The 22,030-nt window shown below is 42.1% G+C and overlaps 2 protein-coding genes across 12 annotated transcripts in view; both read right to left on the bottom strand.

Moving 5' to 3' along the window:
• Window positions 1-3,001, bottom strand: part of MRTFA (myocardin related transcription factor A) — a 91,220-nt gene extending 88,219 nt beyond the window's left edge. For 2 of the 10 annotated variants that reach the window (XM_088676637.1, XM_088676639.1), the window contains exon 1: window positions 2,844-3,001. The gene's annotated coding sequence lies outside the window, so the exon portion shown is untranslated. Of the gene's footprint in view, window positions 1-2,496; window positions 2,581-2,843 lie in introns of those variants that run through there. The other 8 variants (XM_088676641.1, XM_088676643.1, XM_060279814.2 and 5 more) reach the window with 6 other exon arrangements.
• Window positions 3,002-10,145: 7,144 nt separating this feature from the next.
• SLC25A17 (solute carrier family 25 member 17) lies at window positions 10,146-21,757 on the bottom strand. Of its 2 annotated transcripts, none has more exons than XM_035128219.3 (9): window positions 21,668-21,757; window positions 17,527-17,587; window positions 16,654-16,720; window positions 15,422-15,573; window positions 14,687-14,803; window positions 12,788-12,933; window positions 12,541-12,636; window positions 11,696-11,778; window positions 10,146-10,703 (listed from the first exon to the last, which is right to left on the bottom strand). In XM_035128219.3, the coding sequence occupies exons 1-9, from the start codon at window positions 21,719-21,721 to the stop codon at window positions 10,556-10,558; spliced, it is 924 nt and encodes a 307-aa protein (XP_034984110.2). In that variant the 5' UTR covers window positions 21,722-21,757; the 3' UTR covers window positions 10,146-10,555. The 2 variants fall into 2 exon arrangements, with proteins under 2 accessions (XP_034984110.2, XP_088532778.1); XM_088676652.1 differs by lacking the exon at window positions 21,668-21,757 and adding an exon at window positions 20,893-20,919.
• Window positions 21,758-22,030: the final 273 nt, after the last annotated feature.

Here is a 22,030-nt window from a genome sequence, read left to right as displayed (position 1 = left end):
CCTATCTTCTCCAGCTGCTTCACTGTCTCATGATCAGGGCTTGCTTTTATGGGCAGGCACCAAAGTGGATGGAGTTTCCTCAGGCTGCCCACACACCTGTGTTCCATTAAGCCAGTATTTCTCAAATTTGGGTCCCCAGCTGTGGTTGAACTACAACTCCCATAATCCGAAGCTAGCAGGACCAATGGTGAGGGATGGTGTGAGGTGTAGTTCAACAACAGCTGGGGACCCAAGTTTGAGAAACACTACATTAAGTAGTCAGGTGCACTCTCCACACCCAGCACCAGGTGCAATATGCTTGGTGAGTTTCCCAGGGTGTCCCACTGATAGAAAAAGGGCACCCTGCTGCTCACAGTTTTTTCTCTATCCTCCAACTGCAAAAGGGCTTCAAAGGAAAGCAAATGAAGTTTGCTATGTATCCATCAAGGAACTACTTCAGAGCATATTTTGTACCTAGAAGTTATTCATCCTTATACTCTAGCTGTATACAATGACACCAAAACTGACATTCATTGGTTTTATATTGCATTTTTGTTTTAATTATATTGTTTGCTTCATACTGCACACCATTTAGAGCAATTTTTAAAATATCAAGCTGTTTATAAATGATTTTTAATTAAAATCAATATTTATACACATTTATACACATACCAACTATTTTTCTACACACCTGAAATATCGATCTTCGCATTATTTTCTGTGTGCCTTAAATAGAGATGCAAACTATGGAGTCTAGTGGAACTTTTGATGTAATTATTTCATCTTTGGATTAAAAATACCTACCAAATCTTGCATGCTCATGCATTTTCTGCCCACCTATACTCATATACTGTACTTTTCATTTCACCAAGTTACACAACCCCATGCCATAATTTCATAACTTCCATTTTCCCATATTAAACTCCTCAAAGCTGGTAAACTGCACTCTTGAGATACTACCCTGGGAAACAAAAAGGGAGGCTCCTGCTGAAGACCTTCACTAGGTCAACAAGTATGCAAATCCCTTGCTACAGAATATGCAATAAAGACTTACTAACATGGAACTGATCTGACAAGTCACTCCAGTGTTTGAAAACAAGAAGTGTACAAGAAAGCCTATGCCATAATAAACTTTTTCAACCTAAGGGCCACATTGCCTTGTAGGCAACCTTCTAGACCAGGCATGTCCAAAATCCGTTTCGGGGGGCCTAATCCAGCCCGCCAGTCGGTTTAATCTGGCCCCTGTGGCAGTATATTTCCTGGGGTAAAATCCTAAAAAAAACCTCAACTTCAACCCTAAAAAAGGTCAACAACTTTGGTCGGCCCTTCAGTCGGCCCTCCCTGCCCTTCACTTCATCAAATCTGGCCCTCTTTGAAAAAAGTTTGGACACCACTGTTCTAGATGTTGCCCACCAGACATGGCAACACCAGAGGGAAAAAAGTGGGCAAAGCAACAGATGTACATTTGTACATTCAAGCCACACAGAAACAAGAGGTTTCTCAACATGCAAACACACACACCCCTCTTCATGCAGGCAAACAAGACGCATTACTACAGTTCAAGAACAATTTCTTGCCAAGCAAAAGCACTCAAGGAAGGCAAATGGCTGATAAGAGGTGTGGTTGGGCAGAGTCCCAAGGACTGTCCAGAGAGGCCTAGAAGGATGCATTTGGAAACCACCACCACCCCAGGGCCTGCCTTAAGGTATGCTAAGCCTGCTTTTACTACAACCAATGAATAGTCACTCTTCTGCAAGTTGCTACCATGTGATGTCCAGATCCTTTCAAAGTGGGAAACCCAGGAGGAGTCCCATGTCTTTATGCTGTTAAAGAGGATGCATCCTTAACTATGGATGAACTATAAGCGCCAGTGTGATTCTATTCACAAGCTCAGATCCTCGGATGCTAATCAGCAGGGAAAGTACTAAGCAAAGGCTATTCTTGCTGGCCTCCAGCCCACAATGAGCCAGCCGCATTCAACCACCCTCAAGCACAGGATTCTGGGAAGCATCAAATGAATCTATATGCTCAACGCAGATTCCTACATGTGCCGGTGGGTGGGTGTGATTGGCTCAGCCCATATTCTCCAAACAGTTCTCCACACAGATTGCAATTCTGAAACTGAATCAGGGGCAATCTTGCATTCTTGAAATTACATAGAGAAGACCCAGTACATTTACATCTCCTTTGCAATTAAAATTTTCTGGCAGGAAAAAAAGTCTCAAAGACACACACACACACACACACACACACACACAAAAAGAATTTTTTGGTGGTGGTGATCCTGGAGGTTTATTCTTGCCCAATAAAAACCCAATAGCTGAAAACTGTGGAGAGGGAGGGATGATAAACCCGTTCGGAAAACGCCGAAGGGTGAAATGACACGGCGGAGGGGGGCGTTACGGGGAAAAGCAGAAGCCTGGCTGGCGGCTGATGGAGAAAAATGATACCTTCGGTGGCTCTTCTAGGCAAATTATTTGGGGGCAGGGGAGACGGAACATTCGCCGTTTTACTTACGAACGAATAGCAAAGGAGTGGGAGGGCAAGGCCAGGGTCACGTAGCCCGAATGAAAGGCCCGGTCTGCAAAGGAGAACGGCGTGGGGGGACGGGGGGGCTGCGTGGTTCGTGTGGGACGGGAGAAGGAGGGCGCGGTTCTCCCGCCAGCCTCCGCCGTGGGGCAGAGGAGGAGCGTGAAGCGAGCCAAGACCAGGCTCTCCCAGCAACCGGGGCAGCCCCGCTTCGTGCTTCTCAGAGGGGCGGTTCCCTGCCCCATACATGGAGGGACATTCCACCCCCCCCCCAGCGGGCGGGCGGGGCGAGGAGCTGCCGGCATGTTCCCTCCCGAGGCCTCCCTTGCACTCACCTGGTCACGACTCCATCCCAGCTGCCCGCACTTGGCCGCCTTCCCCTTCCGCAACCTCCCACCGAAAACTTCCCCGAGCGCGCAAAAAAAAAACCACGGCCCTCACCGCCGCCGGCTCAGCTCCTCGCAGCCGCGGAAGCTCCCGCCCACCAGAACGCAGAGCTACGGGACGAGCAGGCGGCGCGACCAATCCGAAGGCGCGGAGGAGACTGAATGACGCCAGCGCCCGTCAACGGGTGTCGAGTAACTCCGGGTGCTAACGGGCGAGAGGCGGGGTGGGGAAAGGGGCAGGCGGGGCAGAGAAAGGTGACTGAAGAAGGAAGCAGCCAATTAGAGGATAGGAATTATGTCATCGGCAGAAGGTGAGGCTGGCGTGCTCGAGCGCCGCGGAGGAGCCGCGAGGAAGGAGGGGGAGGAGCCCTTAAAGGGACAGTGCGCCAGCCTATGCATGTAGCGGACTGCTACTCCTTTGCAGAGGCTTAAAATATCTGCACACACACACACACACAGCCCAATTAAACTCAGGGGCTTCCTTCCAAATAAACATGCAAATCGTATATTTAAACACGATTTAACTTGCCAGTAAAAGTTTTGGAGAAAAAAACATACTGGAAGCATTTTAAAAAACAAATTCTATCAAGCATGCAAAATTTCTGAAAGGGCAGATGCTTCGCAGGTAAAAGGCCACAGGGTTCCATTCCTGCCTGACTCCTCCAGATAGGCCTGGGGCAAACTCGATCCAGGAATGCGAAAAAGACTGGAAAAGGTAGGGCTGAGTTGATATAAGACAGCTTACCATGTTGAGGAGGAATCTAGCAAAAGGAACAGTTTATTATACAGCTGCAAATAAAACTTTTTGTGTGTGTTTTAAGTGCAATAAACGATGTGACACTAGATGGCAATGGTGAGCCTTATGGAAAATTCAATTTATTTTTTAAAAACTTTTTTTAAAAGGCATTTTCAGAACGGATTTTATATGTGTGTATCTACAACCAGATGAATTTTCCACCAGCTAAAGAGAGAGTTTGCTTTTTGTAGGTTATGTATTTTCCAACTCCTAGAAAAAACTACCTAATTTGGCTTTCGTTTTTTTTACATAGTAGTACATCACCTAAAACTGATCTTCAGCTTTGCTAATATAAAAATACTTCTGCTCTGACCTGGAACTTAAAGCAGTTCATCCCCCCCCCCTTTGCACTTACAAAATCCAACTGGACTGATGACTTAAAACATTTGAATTTTATTTCAATGCTGAGATAACATCCCCTACTATATTTTGTGGTACGGTAGCATGCTAACTTAAGGGGTACAGATCAGGTTAGGTTAGGTTAGGAGGAGCAGTGGGTGGCTCTTGCCACCTCCAATATCTGCTGCCTACATCAGATGTAGGGGCAGACCTGGCTACAACATTAAGCCAGTATGTTCTTGTTTCACCTTCTTCCCACCTCTGGCTATAGGTAACATCCAGCCTGATGTTCAGAAAAACTCAAAAGCTTGCTCACTATTTTGTGGCACCTTGGTTAGTCCAAATAAATGTATTGCATAACTGTGGATTACCAAAGGCAGCTTGTTCACAACCACAGCCCCTCTATTCCCCAATACTAATACTACTTCGCCTATCTAGCATCAGAGATTACTAAAGAAAATCAGGGTCAATTCAGGACAGCATATTGCTAAAAATATAAGCATTCATGTTAAGGGGCTGTAGAAATAGAGGTGCTGCCTGCTGTTTTCTCTCTGTTTGTGGTTCCAAAACAAATTATACTTCAATGAATATGGTTCTTCAAGTGGTCTTCTTCCTGCTTTTCCAAATGGCTGAGGCCCTTTGTATAAATAAATTTATAAATTGTATAAAGAAATTGTATAATTTGTACAATAAATTGTATAAAGAAATTGTATAAAGAAATTTCACAGTGGAATTAAGGACATCTTTAGAAGAGGGTTGATTAGTTGTGATGCTTTCCCTAAGTGTCACATGCTTGATCTGTCTCCCACTTTTTGTAATTAAGGCATTTTGTTTACACTTTAAATACATACACCACATATTGTTGATCAATGGTACTAGAATGCTTCAATGATATTCTGCTATTCTATTTGTATATTATTTAGTTCCCTAGTTTCCTCTTGTGTAGACCAGATACTTACTCCATGCTTTATTTGCTTCAGTGCCTAAAATAAGCACTCCCAATCTTATGAGGTCTTCAACATTTTCTCTCTCTTTTGACTCACTAATGCTACATAAAGCACAGATTAACACCCTTGTGCTCTATTTTTACTAATCCAAAATAACTACAATCCTGCAATATTGTTTTCTCAATCACTGCCTAGTGCATAAGATTCCTTTTAATTCCCCAATCATTTGAAAGAGTGGAAAAGTTCCCCACTTAACAATATAAGTATTGTTTAAGGCCTTTCTGTTTTGGGCCAACAGAGGTTAAACAGTGCAAGGAATAACCTGGTTTCCATTAAATTATTCTAAGTATGCAGCCTAAGACCTACTTTGAACACTTCCATTTAAAAATACCTAAGACTGCACATAGCATAATGTATTTCCTGGCATCCTATGACCTCTAGCGGCTGTGCCATATAATAGCATTTCTACGTTAAACTACAGTACTGTATACAGATCACTGGAACAAGTTACAGCAGTGGGAAATTGTTTTTAGATATGACTATAATCAACACCATTTGAATATTAAACTCTTTGCAATTTTATTGTGCCAGAATCTGGTGTGTGTTTACAATAGACTGCGAACATAACAAAAAATTTCAACTGCATTTAAAGCAGAACGAATCTAGTGGCATAACTAGTTTATTGTAACACAGCTAATCTTATTGGAATTCACAGTGATTTAAAAGGCAAGTTTCTGATCTTACTAATAAATATACTAGTTTTCAGAAGCTTTAAAGCTCAATTAAAAACTCATTATTGCCTCCCTTGTGGTGCTGCCCACGTTTTACCAGATGTCCCCGTTTCCCGGAGACATTCCCCGGATTTACAAATCAGTCCCCATACAAAATCCATTGAAGTTGAAAAGTGTCCCCGGATTCATTGAAAGAAATCTGGTAACCTTAGCCCATAGTCCCAACACAATTAGCATCTGTGTATCTATTCTGGTACCTGAAGAGTACTTTGAGAACAACCAACTCTGCTGGATGCAGAGCCAGCTGAAATGTGAAAGATACTCTTCACACAACTTTTGCCTTATTGAAATCAATTGCAAAGTGCCATTATACAGTTGAAAAACTGGGTGTCTGAAACCACTGTAACTCTATTAGCCAGTTATAGGTAGGTTGTGCCTGTCAGTACCGACTGAGATGTGGAGGATGAACAATTGATTTCTCAAAAATGTTGCAGTACGTTAAGTTGTAAGAAATAAAGACCAAGTCTGTGACCTGCCAGTGATCACTTAACCTTTTCACACATTTGTTCAATTATGAATGGTCAACTTGAAGCTGACAAGGACTCTAAATCAACACAAAGCATTATAGGGTTATGAATAACAGGAAAAATGTTTGTGGAAAGTTATGGCAGACAAGGGGATAATGCAGAAAAAGACCTATTACTCTTTAAGTGTTTTTGCTAGTGGCAGCTAGGCTAGAGTTTCAAAACAGAGGAAAGTACGCAATGAGATTTCTCTGGACTCGTGATACCTCATAGTATGGAATGTCGCTCAGCTGGAAAAACTGGTGAACCAAGTGCACACACACACAAAAGGACAAATGGGCTCATATAATGTAGCAAAGTTTTATTACTTATATCAGCAAGGAAGATCCAGAGAAATGGTCTGCACAGATGCAGGGACAGATTTGGAAAGATGTGCTTGGTTGATGCAAGATATGTAATGAATCTGTAGTTAATATCTTTCTGATGTGTGTTATGCAGGCCACAAGTTGGCTGAGATAAGTGGCCCAATCTGAATTGAGCTGCTACCTACTTTTTAATATAAAAAGGTAAAGGTAAAGGGACCCCTGACCATTAGGTCCAGTTGTGACCGACTCTGGGGTTGCGCGCTCATCTCGCATTATTGGCCGAGGGAGCCGGCATATAGCTTCCAGGTCATGTGGCCAGCATGACAAAGCCGCTTCTGGCGAACCAGAGCAGCACATGGAAACGCCGTTTACCTTCCCGCTATAGCGGTTCCTATTTATCTACTTGCATTTTGACATGCTTTCGAACTGCTAGGTTGGCAGGAGCTGGGACCAAGCAACGGGAGCTCACCCCGTCACAGGGATTCGAACCGCCAACCTTCTGATCAGCAAGCCCTAGGCTCAGTGGTTTAGCCCACAGCGCCACCTGGGTCCCTTTTTAATATAAATTTGTTTAAATAAATTAAAATGAAAGATAGGTGTAGGTACTGGGGTAGGATCAGGGAACACAATCAGTTTGAGGAGAAAGGGATTGATAGCAAACGGTATTCGCCCCCCTGAATCGCATTGCCACATTTTTAGATCCCTTCCGCCAAGCAAAACAGCCACACAGTTTGAAGTTCTCACAGTTCAACCCAACTGAACCAAAGACAAAAGATTGTCATCATATGCAGAAAGCCGGGATGAAGATGCAGATCAAACCATACCAAATAATGCAATCAATTGAGCCACATCACAGGCCAAATTACACACACATATATATGTTTAATACATTATTACAAAATAAAGCATTTACATATAGCATCTGTCCCATTTTATTGCTGAAGAATACAGAGTGAGATAACTGACTCTCACACACAAAAGTTGGTCTGCCCATCGCAGGCATTCAATCTGGGCAGGTGTGTACAGCGCAAGGTAATGGCTTTGGCTGGCTAGTTAAGTAGAGTGATTTTTGAATATCCAAAGAAGTTGTTCTGTGCCGTAGAACAAATTGGGGAGCCCTTCACTCGCTCCACTTACTTAGCTGGTACATAGGAGAACAATAACCAGATTTGTTATGTGTGTGAGTGAGTTGGATGCTGGATGTGAAAGGTTGGAAGTGGCTGACAGAGACACATGTCTTGCCTGGTGCTGAGCCTAAGCTGGACTTCAGGGCTTCTCTGGAAACATAAAGAGGTAGCAGACTCTATGGGTTTTTTAAAATGCTGTGAGCTCCCTCATCCTCAGATTGTATACTGATAAAGTGTTTGGAACCCCTGGGATTTCTCACTGCTCAGAGACTGGGGTAGCACACAACACTGGTGTAAGAAGTGGGATTTGGGTTTATTAGAGGAGGAATTTGAGTGAGGTGTGCTTGAGTTAGGACAGATGGAGAAACAGCAGCACTCCAAAACAGATGAAGCTGATGTTCCAGCAGCAGAGGCAGCAGTTTGATGAAAAATGGAGCAGCAGACCTAATGGTCCGAAAAGGAATGGCAGCAGCTGCTGGCAGAAATAGAAAAAAGCACTACTGCATACTTTCCTGTTTTGCACTGCTTTGAATGCAACAAAAGACTGCCAAATTACAAGCTACAATAATATGGTTGGCACTTGGTTTTTGTTTTGTCCAACTGTTTTCCTTCAAAATTCAGAGCAGTTTTAATTCTGTGTCATATTTACACTTATTTAGAAACAAAGCCAATTTCAGCCTAACAGTATACCATTGTTTGTCATGGAAGAATGAAGCATTGGCTCATGTGTTCCATTAACCTCTTCAGCAGCTTTCACTTTACATCTGAACCTTAACTTGTGGTGAAACTTAACTACTGTATGGTCTGTTAAAACAAGACAGCTTCAATATTATGTGGTGTGAAGTTAGCTTATTTCAAACAAGCAACTATTTGAGATTCTTTATTGGGGTAGTTCAGGCATCACCAAACTGCGACCCTCCAGATGTTTTGGCCTACAACTCCCATGATCCCTAGCTAACAGGACCAGTGGTCAGGGAAGATGGGAATTGTAGTCCAAAACATCTGGAGGGCCAAAGTTTGGGGATGCCTGGGGTAGTTTGTTGGCTTCAGATGAAACCAGTTGCAGTTAGCGAAAAATGGAGTTAAATGTTGCTGCTCTCCTTGTGGCTCCACCTACAAGAGAGGGAGGGAAAATTGTGAAAGCCCAAGGCTGAACATTACCTGTTCCTGTGTTATCATGAAGCTTGAACCAGCTCACATAGTAATAATAATACTGAGTTGAAGCTATCATTTCCAAGATGGCCTTTCTGGTGGGTTGGAGGTAAGAAAGAGATACTCCACTCTATTTGATACTGACAGAAACTAGGTTTTAGCCAATGATTCAGATTTCCAGAACCTCAGGTAAAGCATTTTTGAGACTCATGAAAACTAGTTTGTAGAGTACTAGAGTACTAGAATATGAATCAGATGGTTTTGCAGTCTTCAGATTACTACCTGTATAAATTCCCAATTTTCCATTTCAGATCGAATATGTCACAGTGCAGAAGAAAATATAAGCAACTATTCAATTTCTTAAACTTAAGGAATCTGAATCCGCTAAGACCAGTTCTAGCAGGAATCTGATAGACTTTCATCACTGGTGTATATTGAGCACGTGGAACAACTGCCTCATGGGCCAGAATTGGCCTGCAAGGACCTTCTGTTTGCCCTGAAAAACACCTGACATATTTGCTGTTGGAATTGGTGGTGGCAGCACTGGTGAAAGAAGTGGCTCTACTGCTAAACAAAACGAACAATGCAGATGTGGGATGATAATAGTAATAGCAGTGGAGTCTTGCAGAGTCCTCCACTCCCAATTTTGTGAGTGTTCAGGAATCTCTGAGTACTTCAGGGGTACTCAGAGAACATCTGAGGAGCACTGGTCAACACCTGAAACAAGGTTCCTCTCACAACTTGAAAAATATAATCTTGGGAAGTGAGCCGTTTGCATAAGGGCTGTTGGACCACTGAACACTCCTAATGCCCCATTGGGAAATGTGAGAGGCAATGAGGAAGGTGATCTTCTAGTGATTCTACTGGTGCAGGGCCGGCTCTAGGTAGAGTCCCGGTGGTGCGGGGTGTCAGGGCACCGGGCTGGTAGGCGGGGCACTGCGCAGCAAAGCCGCGCAGAAGCCATGCTACGCGCTGCGAGGGCGGGGGCGCCAGAGCGATCTCCGCCCCTCAGCGCCAGGGTGCCCAACCTGCTCAAGACTGCCCTGTCCTGGTGAAGTGCAAATGTGACTCTCTGGCCAAAAAGGTTACCAATTCTTGATATATTTTAATAAGTTTTACCACAATGGATGAGACATTGGGATACTAAACAAAGTTGAGCTTAAAGCAATGTATTTGCATAGACCTTAGTCTACTGTAGGCAGAAGACTCTACAGGACAGTTCTTTTAGGTCAACTGTACAAATTAAAAGAAAGCTTATACTAAAAGAATAGTTATTTAATGAAGTCTTTTAATGGGCCAATAATCAATGAGGTTATACAATATCAAACCCGTGAAAAACACTGACAGCAAATTGAAAATGAATTATACACTGTGAGTAACTAAAGCTCTCCAATGAGTTTAGTAGACTTCTTTTTCTCAATAGTGAAATTTTATTTTCCAGTTTGCTTCCTAATCAAAATAGCTGCGGAGAAAGATGGTCAAGCCATCATACGGTGACTGACAGTGCAGAGTTCCAGATTACTCTTCAAGATTCCCCTTCGAGTACATTCTGAAGCTTTGAGAGCAAGAACACAGCGGAAGAGTCTTGTAGCCTTTGAGAGGAAGCTTCCATGGCACCCAGTTGTGTTCCAGCTTGTGTCTTTCTTTCCCCAAGTTTAATGTGTTGTGGAGGCCCAGACTTCAGTTCCTAAGTGAACGTTTTAATCCCATGACTGTGAAAGTAGCAGCAGTAATTTTTTCATAGACCAGGAACATCAGTGCAGCAGTGAGGACTGTTTGAAGCAGCTTTGCTTCAAGGCCTTTGTAGAGACCTACTAATCCAAAACGCCTATCAAGAAAACAGATTTATCATATGGTAAGAAAGTAGTTTCCAAATGTAGCCAAATGGCATACAATGTCTTCTTCTTTCTGCGGGACATCATAAAGAATGTCTGTTCTTGCCTCCACCACCAACTATTAAAACTACTTAGGATTGAAATGTTCTTCCTCCAGGTCTACTGCTCCTTTTTTCCAAAAAGAGTGCCGGTGGGAGGAGCATGATTTTCAGGAGAAAAGTGGCTGACAGAAGAATGCTTAACCCTTCTCTCATCTGCTGCTTTCCCCCAAATCTCAAACTACTGGTAAGTGAAAAGCCTGTTTATTTGTTTAAATTATGTATGTACTATCCTTCTTCAAAGCTTCTAGGGTGTTTTATATACCAATATAATACAGTATCAGGTGAGCCTTTCTGTTGAAGGAATTCCACCAACGGGGGCCACCAATGAGAAGCTCTATCTGTACTTCAGATGGTGGGAGTGCCTGGAAAACAGTCTCCAAAATGATCTCTGCTCCAGAGGGGTTGGTGAACCTCCCAAACAAATTTAGCGGGTCTGCCGGGGGTGGGGGAGGGGAGCCCTGTTGTGCAACTGGAAATCACCCTGCTCATACTAAGATTTTCCTAGCACTACAATGAATGCCCGTCAACTTGATTTCATCATAAGGCTGCTCCAAGTTACATTGCAGTTTTATCATTATAAGCTGCCTAACATGCCTACTGAGTGCAAATGCAGAGTAGGGGAAAATGGATAAATTAAGTGGTAAACTTAGCAGTGACTATTATATTTGGAAAATAATGACCTGGCTTGCTTAATATTTCCATAACACTAGATCAAAAAGTCTTCATAAAGAGGATTATTGATCTTGTATGACCCTTTTAGTGTTTTAAACGTCAACTTTTTATTAAACAAAAATTATAGAGCTATTTAGGGCAGATTATCAGGATGTTGATACAGTAGAGGACAATATTAAGATATATGTGGATAAAATAAAGACAAAGCTTACTTTATTCTCTGTCGAAGAAGGTAGATAACATTCTTAAGGCTGCCTAGTCTCCTGTTTTCTGGGTTTAGCTGGTGATGTCCAAACTGAAAAGGAGACAAAATGAATCAATGAGCAACTTTTCCTGCCTTATTTTATCCTAATTTCTATTTACTATGCCTGATCTCAAACCAGTGATCCAGCCCTATATTCAAATTGTTCTCCCATATCCAATTGTTCAGTGCTAAATAATACGTTTCTTGCTCAGGTCAGAGCAGCTTGCGGTCTCCCCTCACCCCAAAATATGTTAAATATTGACCAAACAAAGCCATACACATCAAAATTATGTATTTTCATTATGGCTGGAGTGGTAGCAGTGGTACAATAAAGATGTAAAGATGTCCTCTAAGCAAAAGAATATGGGGTGATCAGACTCTTCCCACAGCTTAACAACATGCAATGTTTATGCAGAGAGCCAAATGGGAAATCTAGCCTAAGTGCTAAGTAGTTAAGTATTCTAGAAAGTAGGAAAAGTTGCCCAGAGCATCCAATATGGAGAGCATATGCTATGCAGTTAGAACACAAGACACTAAAACAGCTACTCATTTTCCCCAAAAGGAATATACTTTTGTTTACAATCAGAAGTGTAACCTCACATTTGCCGCAGTTTCTTGCCCATTCAGTTAGAGTGATTATGACTCAAGGAACTTTCTAGACTTAGTTAAGAGAAGGTGTGCTCTTCAGCCACAACGACAAATTAAAGATGGAATAGATGTTTGTCAATTTGAGTTCTGGAATACAGTACTGGCCAAAGGCAACTGTATAAAGAAACAGTAAAATGAAAGTGATCTGGTGCAATGTATACCCACCCGTAAGATTGACTGTATTGTCTGCAAAGGGTAAGTGAGGGTAGTGGCAATCGCTTTGGCTATTGCTCCAATAACAAATGCATCTAGCGAAGAAAGCTGTAAGTGTAAATAAAGAAAAGGTTATATGACTGCAGAAAGAAATCTAGCAATATATGAATTTAACAAAGTGTATAAAGGAAAAGGTTCCATAGGACCAACATTTGAAGTCAGAGTTTAACTGAATTCTTTGCAGGCCTTGGAATCTCACCTGCAGTTGCCTCTTCAGAATCTTCCTCTTAAGCCCTTCATAGAACATGAACTGTATGGCAGGATTGAATACCAGGAGCAGCGAAGGAAAAGTACCATTCCACAAAGCTGAAATTCCTTCATCTCTTATTATCTGATGAAAGGCATCTAATGGGAAGGATAAAGAAGCAGCAGGAATCTTTTAAGAATATTTAAGATACAGGAATCTTAAATATTCAACAAGTTTGCACACAGAGGAAGAAACGAAATGCATATTTTGCCTATCAACTTGTAATCCAGGGATGAGGAATATTTTTATTTTATTTTCTATTGGTCTCATTGATGTACAGGGGGAAATATCCATCAGGACCTAGATCTGACTAGGTCTTTTGGGGCAGTTTCTTCCCTGCCTTCCTTTCCTCTGGGTTTCTCATCTCTTCCCCCACAGGCCCTGCCAAAGCTTCACCATCTAGTGCCTGCAACATTTATCCAATTCATTGTTACCTCTCTCTTCCCACTCTTCTCACACACGTATGTACAAAAAAGCAACACAGCTTGTCTTTTGGCACAAACCACCTGAAGAAAACACACATACACAGTCCATGTGCATTTAAATGCACTGCCTGCCTGGAGAGCCAAGAGTGGGTTCACTTTTAAAAAAAACTGTTTATATTTTGTTTTTGTTTTTCTTGGTACAAAAAGCAAAGGATGTCCAATATAGTAAAGCAAATAAATATATCAAGCCACGTGCACTGGAATTGGCAGTGCTATGCACTCTTACTTGGGTAAGTCCTGTTTTAATTAATTGCAACTTACATCAGAGTAAACATGGTATTCTCTCTTCCCAATCACTTTCTGTACCAGAAGCTTGCAGCTGAACCCAATCTTGTAGCCTAAGCTATGTCATTTCACATATTCTGCTCATCCTCTTAACCCATCCCAGTCCCGAAGATGTTGCTCTAATGTATTCTCACACAGTTATGGAGACTACGTGAAATGATAGGATGCTATGGTGAGCATTCTTATCCCACACGACAATCACTTAGTTCACCCAGAACATGTTTTGTAATGGAACGTGTTTTGTAATGTAATCCTCCTTTCATTCCACCCAGTCCAGACTTCTGCCTCTTTTTGCTTCCATGGTCCTCTCACAAAATTAAATCATGGCAACCATACCTTCAAAAACTCTGAACACAACAACAGGTAATCTAGGAGTCCTGATTCCAATACTGATTGGCAGTTTCCCCACCAATAAAATACCGCCAAGAGACCTCCATCCCATTTCTAAGCTGTTTTGCAATTTAAATTATCAAGGCTATACAGTATCCGGATTGTCCAGTTAGCACAAGGGCTTCTCTGCCTGTGCTAAAGGAAAGTCCTCTCCCTCTCCTCTCCCCATACTCCTCCCCAGATCTTCTCCAGCGAGTTGGGAGAAACCCCAGGACTTATTTGGGGACCTTAGATTGCATACACAGAGAAGATGAAGTCATTGTGCTACAGGGATCACATTGTTGAAAACCAACCCCATTTAATTACAAAAAAGTTGGGGACAGATGACTATTAAATGTATTAATATTTATGTGGCACTTTCTGATTTCATTTTTCAAAGGGGAGAGACTGGATTGAGCATAGGAGAACAGACAAGAGCGATGGCTGAGTCAGTGTTAGATATGCTGGCACACATGTTTAATTTCAGTTACAGTTAGACTCATCCCATCTCAGAGTAATACACTATAAACTTTCTTACTGTAATATGTCTTTCCTGATTATCTAATAGTTCACTGTTTTAAAAGGGGTTGTATCTATAAGCTGAACAGCAAAAGAGCTGTCCATAGCATCATTTTCTAAATGAAAGCCTTCAGTCCACAAATCTACTAAAAAGTACCAATGCAAACTAACAGAAATAACAACAAATGCCTACCTCCAACACCTTTGTAGTTAGTGGGCACAATGTCTTCATTTCTGAATTTGGCCCCCTGGAGTTTCAGACGTGTATTCACTACCCAGAGGGGAGTAGTCAACAATACATTCACAATACCTAAGACAACACAAACCAAAAGTTGAGTAAGAAGAGCCCTAACAACATTTTTAAAAGCAGGTTTAATCTTCATGTACAAAAATGATCCAATGTACAAAATAATTAAGCTACATAGAAAAGTAAAACGCCCCCCACTCCCCAAAAAAACCAAAGACACACATTCTGAAATCCTATACAGTACTGAGGATTTTGCTCTAATTTTTGCACCATACTAATAGCTGGCAGAATGCCTTGTGATGATACACACAAATTGCTTAAGCAAGCAGGAAAAGCAAGTTTATTCTCCTAACAGGTACACACCTTAGTGCTCACAAATACCTTTCCTGGATTGACGCAAGCCTCCCACATTCATTCTAGGTCATGGAATCATGTACTTCTTAATGAAGATCAGAAATGCCAAATTATTTTTTAAAAGTAAAGCTTCAAGAGGCTGTGTGTCAGGTTTAGATTTTATCTATGTTTTTCTATTGACTACAAATTACATGCATTCGAGTAATATAAATTATAATAATAAGGTAGCATCAGTAGCATAAAAAGTGCATGCATGGAATGTAACAAACTGGTTCAACCCCTTAAAATCTTAGCAGATTTGTAGCACAACTGATAGGATTCTATTACCTGCAACCACCCCAAGAATCAAGTCTTTTCCTGTGGTTGAATGATGTCCTTTGACCCAAACAGCTTTTAAACTGTTAAATGTATAGAAATAGACGAAGTTGGAACAACAAAGGCTGGAGATGACAGGAAACCACCCTCGATATGGTGCCAGGCTAAGGAACAAGCAATAAAAGCAAAAAGTAACTATCATGCAATCACCAAGAAGAAATAAAGCAACAGCACCTGCAGCCTAATCCAGAACCTGGGAAGTCATAGTATTTGCCTACAAAATAAACTAAGTATTTATAAGCAGGTACAACAAAGTATATTTTAACAATCAGAATCCTAGACAAACTTACTTGGGAATAACTCTGAATGAATTCTGTGCTACTTACTTCTGAATAAATGTGCAAATCACTAGAGACGTTTTACTGATGGACAGGAGGGGGGGGGAATAACAGTACAACTGTCCCAAGGTTCCCTAGCAGAAATAGTTCCTTGTCATATTATGCATGCTTATTAAACTGACAGTTACTACAACTGTTCCTTATAACAATTAAGAACATTATTCAGTCCACACTGCCTGGACTGATGCCTTTAAAGATGCCTGCATGTGTCCAGAAGCATCTGGCTGGTTGGGGAAACTGGTTCTGACAGGTGTTTCAGCCCTTTCCAAAGAATGGGATGGTATTGCAGCGGTATTTCCTACAACCGGAATAATTGATCCCTTGTTTTTTACAGTGTTTTGAATTACAATGCAAATATGACATCAACTTGCTTGTACTGTATTTTTTAAGTAATTCCCATTTTTCAACCAGTCATTTTTATTTGATCACAAAAGGACAAGGATTGGACTCCCCCCTCACACTTCCAAATTACAATCTGTGGCACCAAGTTTCGTTTTCAAAAGCATGCCCTTGGTTTCTACATATTTTATGTACAACAAGAGTTACAGAGGCTATAGAAAGACCTGCTATTTATCACCGGACTCTCCCCCTTTCTAATGAAGGAGTTTGCCTTAAGATGACCCAAAAAGACTTAAGCCTTTGTGACTAAAAAAGATTGCACTCTGTTTTTTTTAAAGCTTTGTTGCAAAGGAGCTCATATATTTTTGTGTGAAACTCAATACCCCTCAAATATTGGGCAAATTAAGAACCTACAATACTGTATGTGAAGTAGCGGGACAAAGACGTGATGAATGCTCAACATTTGTGAATGTTCACATGCTGCTTGTTACAAGGTTCTATACTTACAGGCCCTCTTCTTTTATTATCTCCAAGAGAACTTTGTGTGTTCTTTTAGATTTGCGTTTTTCATCAACTGGAAGACAATAAGACATGATACACAAAGGGTAAACATAAGATATATTTGAATATTAGGGCAATACATTGATTAGTGCAAGCAGAACATCACAAAATAGTGTGCAAACTTTTGAGTTACTCAGAACTTTGTATCAGCTGATTGGCACTGAAAGGAGGTTGTTGTAATAATAATCCATAATCTACTGACCTCCTTGGAACTTTGACCTCCTTGGAACTTTGACAGTGAAGCTCATACCTATGACAAACTTAGTTGGTCTCTAAGGTGCTACTGGAAGGATTTTTTTTATTTTTTTGTTTCGACTACGTCAGACCAACACGGCTACCTACCTGTAACTAGTCACCTGACATCATTATGCTCCCACCCCACCTATCAAAAGATGGCATGTACAGGGTGGGGAAGATCCAACTGTTCATCACTGGGCTAGATAGTCAATAGAGCATGTGGAAGAGGGGCAAAAAAGTTGGTTGTTGGTGAAGTCAAGGAGGGTGCTTTGGTCAGTCTCAAGACGCTTTGAAGGTGCAATCTGAAACCTGCAGAGAACCTATCAGAGCTTCATATGACTATCTAGTTTCTCGTCCTACACATCATTTCAAGACTGACCAGACATAAATTCTATTAGCCAACTTTGTTAGCTCCCCCCATTCCACTTTTACTATCTAGCCTGGTTAAAAGTTCTGAAGAAAGATTCCACACTATTATTGTTGACCTAATGAAGGCATTGTCCTATTATGGATTTTGACATTTTCTTATGGGACCAGATGAATATCTTTCTTTTTTAGATGACCTAGTACATCTTTGCTTACCTTGAAGTCTTAGTCTAGCTGTATCCAGGGGGAAAAAGACAGTCATTGCAGTCATGCTACCCTAAAAAGTTTAAAAACAAAGTTAACTTTGCTGTACCACATGGTTTTTCTTTACAAATCTGTAATAAAGCTAGAACAATGATTAACAAATATCTGAGCAAACAAGCCTTGAAGTATTTCTGTATTTGAATGAACTTATTGTTAAAAACGCAGGTTTTTGCAAGATAAACAGTTGAAATCTTTAAAAAATGACAAGGAAAAGAAAGTTCCATTTGATAACAATGAGTTTTACTTTCACTTTGAATTGCAATTCTCATCATCCCTGATCATTGATCATGCTGGCCTGGAGTTGAATGGAGCCCAAAACACCTGGAGGGCACAGCCGGCTTTTCCCTGCACTTGGTTCTGAAAGTAGCCTTAATGCAGGCAGTGGGACTACACTTTTGTAAGTTTGTTTTCTTTATTTGTTTAGGTTAGGCTCCATATGCATGTTATGGCACTCCCAAGTTATATTCTTCAAAAATTCAGAAGCTTTTTAAAAGAGCTGTTCGGCAGTGGAATTTGCTACCAAGGAGTGTGGTGGAGTCTCCTTCTTTGGAGGTCTTTAAGCGGAGGCTTGACAGGCATATGTCAGGAATGCTTTGATGGTGTTTCCTGCTTGGCAGGGGGTTGGACTGGATGGCCCTTGTGGTCTCTTCCAACTCTATGATTCTATGATTCTCATGTGAAAAGGACTTAGGGGCAGCGCCACTCCCAACTAAACAACACCAATTTGCATAACACATATCTAAGCAGCAGCTATTTGGAGCAGAAAGTACCAATTTCTTTATGAATACCAAGACTTCTCAGACATGGTTAGAGAAGGGCTTGAAGTTTGTGTTTTAAATCCTATAAAGTCTTTAAAGAAATTAAAATGTTCCTGTGAAAGCCTCAAGTCAGTGAGCAGATAAAATAGCTCAACTTCATTCCTATTGCTGCTCCACCTTTACAAGTCTGAACAATGTATTAGTGGGATGGGTAGATGAAGACAGGTAAGGATTGATTGCACCTTCAACAAGTTACACAAACTAATTGATCCTCTCAGTACTAAGGTTACAGACATCAATGTAAAAGTATTAAGCTGTATACTGAGGACAAGTCATCCCACAAAGTTTATTATTTACAAACGTATCCTAACCCAGTGATAACAGAATGTTATGGACAAAGTACAGGGGGGAAATCTGCGCAGTTCCAAGAACTACAGTATCTGGTTTTCAATAAAGAATCTGGTGTTTGCTAGAAAACTGAGGATCATATTTCTCAAAGAATGCATGGCCTTTGTGGCTGTGAAGATAATTTAAAGACAAGTAGCAATTTCTGCTAGAGACTTTTTAATCGGTTAAGTAGGAAGCAGTGTGCAGGAATAAATGGCCAGTTCTCACAACGGAAAGATGTAAGAAATGGGCTGTTCCATCATGGGCATAGCCAGGATTTATTGGGGGGGGAGCAGGTTTTATGTTGAGGACAGAATTCAAAATTAGCAGGGTGCCAGGTGCATTTTGCACCAAAAGAGTATCCATTTGCGAGCATCTTAAAAAGTCTAGGTGCCATTTTTTTGTGCCTGGCTGACTCTCAAGGATCACTGAAATGTATGTGCTTTGAAGCCACGAAGTACTGTATATGTTAAGGATAGACAATATGTTAAGGCGTTTAACAATAAATAGTAGAGTGCTTTGAAAACTGAAGTTTGGTGCCAATATTTTTTATTGTAAACACAAAATTAAACATGTATTAACAATTTCTGTTAAAATGTGATTTTAACAATGTGTTGCTTATGTGCATTGTGTATTAGTTCATGCTTATCAAAATAATAAATAAAAAGTGTTGCCAACCCCCTCCCCCCAAAATGGTGACTAGACATTTTGTTTGGTGTCCTTAACCCAGGTCCCAAGAGCCATTTGGCTCCTAGCTTTTCTATCCCAGTTTCTAACACTGGGTGGGAAGCAGAACAAAGTTTTCTATGATGCAATTAGTCAGTTGGTTAAGTATTCTTATTACTTGTTTGGGGGGCCAGGTGCCCCCCTGCCATGCCCATGTCCCTCTTGCATTTGTATTGGGACCATTGCTTTATAACTTGCTTATATTTATGAACCTGTGATTTTTGTATCTCATCCATCCTCCCAAAAAGGAGCACAGGGCAGCAAACATAAAACAGTATGCCTACAAGCTAGATAAAGCCTGTTGCTGTGTGAACCAACAATGCTGACCCAGGGGCTATCAGGCTGGGAGTGGGGGGATATTTACATCTACCCCCAGCTTAGGCTCTAAGCACAATTCACTGAGAAGGTGACCTTGCATTGAGAGATGTGAGGGAGGGCAACCCTGCTCTTTTTTATTGGGCTTGCAACACCATAATGATGGTATTATTTTGAAGTGGCTCAAGAAGGGGCACTGTACTCCAGGGCTGTTTGCAGAAAGCAGTTGTAGGGGTAATAACTTATGGAAACTTTCTTGTGGTGTGCCCCAGGATTGCATCTTTTCTCCCATTCTATTTAACATTTATATGAAGCCACTGTGAACTGTCTTCAATAGTTTTGGAGTGAAGTGTTACCCATATGCAGATGACACCTAGTTCTATCTCCTTGTTAACTTTGAATCAGTAGAGGTGGTCAAGGTACTAGATGGGTGTTTGGGGGCAGTGATGGGCCAACATATCAAAACTGAATCCTGAAAAGACAGAGGTGTTATGTATTCCAATTCTTAAGTCCACGAGGTGAAAAGATGACCTGCTCTTGACAGAGTTGCATTCCTATGGAAGGAGCAGTTTTGTAACCTGGGGGTACTCCTGGGTGGTCACTTGAGACCCAGGTGGCTAGGTGTGTCTACTTCCAGCTCCATCTTGTTTGCAAGCTATGGTCCCTTTTGAACAGAGCTCACTAGGTCATGGTACTCCACGCTCTGGCAACTTCTGGGTGTGATTACTGGAATGCACTCTATGTGGGGCAGTTTTTGGCAAATGTTAAATGCACACCTTTTTACCTTGGGCTTTGTCACCAGAGATGTATGCTTTCAGGACCCAACCTATTATTGCAATAATATGGATAGATACAGAACACAGGCTATGAAATAATATGCAGCTGGAAATGTGGACAATAAGACCCATGGAGGTGATGGGGGAAAGTTGCAAGATTCAGAGAATTCTCATTTTATGGATATGTATTTGTAACTAATTTCTGTTTTATCTGTTTTTAATACTGAATTTTAAATGGTTGTAACCTGCCCTGATATTATATGAGAGATCTGTGCAGTTGACCTGAGTCAGGTTTGCCGGCTGCATCCAACAGCACTCTGGCCTCAAAAGTCACTAGTATCAAAGAAAATATTTACCATTTAGACAGTTGTGTAACAAGAAGCTGAAAAAACAGGGAAGACAGGAAAAAATGATAATCCTGACATCCCAATACAGCACAGAGTGTTTGGGTATATGCAACCTATTTCTAGGTTACTACAAATATTGATCCTGTAGCTTGGAACATAAAGGACAATTCCCCAACCCTTTTACACTTTCTGAACCACTGTCCCTGTTTGATTTTGCTTCTGCAGCTCAACAGCAAGTTTGGAGATTTGATTGTCCCCAGACAGGCATTTAAATCCCAGGCAGAAAACCCTGGCAGGCGAGTATAGGCAATCAAAGTGATAACTTAACAACGGAACGTGCACCCGATAGGACAGTTCACCTGTAGCATCCTATTTCAGGGGCGAGGAGAATTACCCCATACCCACACCGTAACAGTAACAGTAACGATCATAGCAATACACACACCACAAAAACCGTGAGGGAGAGGAATACAGAAGGGATAAAATCCTCCCCACCACTGACGACGACTATACTAACTGGGGGCACGCAAAATCATACAGTGGGCGTTTGTATTCACTCGGAGCGGCATGGACTAGGGGAGAGGCACCCACTAAGGCAGAAATTAGTGCGAGTGCGCAGGATCTCTGCCCCGAATACTCATCGCAAGGCGACCAGGTGCATTTTAGCACCTAGCCTAGTTGTATTGCGCGAAAGGCGAGTGAGCCCAGCAGCCCCCTCAGCCTCCCGCCGCCGAAGCCCACTAACGCAGCCCTCCCGGGCCATCTCCGCTGCAGTCGAACTCACCACAGCCCCCGCCACAGCATGGACCAAGCTCTCGTAGGAGAACACCACGGCCATGGCTGAACCTTCGGCGCGGTCCGTGCGGCGCCGCGGGAGCCAAGGAAGAGCGGACGTTTCCGTCACCGCCCCGCTCCATGACACTCGGCGTCACGTGGCACCAGCGCCGCAGCGACGTTTCTGCCGGCTCCGCACCAATCAGGCGGCGGCTCATAATACCTCGGCGCAGGTAGGAGGGCTCGCCTGGCAGGAGCGCTATTCGCCGGCTGCCGCCCCCCCCCCCGGCAAGGCAGAAAGGGGCGTGTTCTCTTTACTCCCGGCTCAGGCGCGCGAATTTCTGCTGGCGGGGGTTACGGCTGTTTCGTTTTT

Source organism: Zootoca vivipara, chromosome 9, assembly GCF_965207765.1.
Source record: "Zootoca vivipara chromosome 9, rZooViv2.hap1.1, whole genome shotgun sequence".
In the NCBI taxonomy this organism is placed as follows: domain Eukaryota; kingdom Metazoa; phylum Chordata; class Lepidosauria; order Squamata; family Lacertidae; genus Zootoca; species Zootoca vivipara.
Note: the sequence above shows the minus strand (reverse complement) of the source record. Positions and strands in the feature narration are given on the sequence as shown.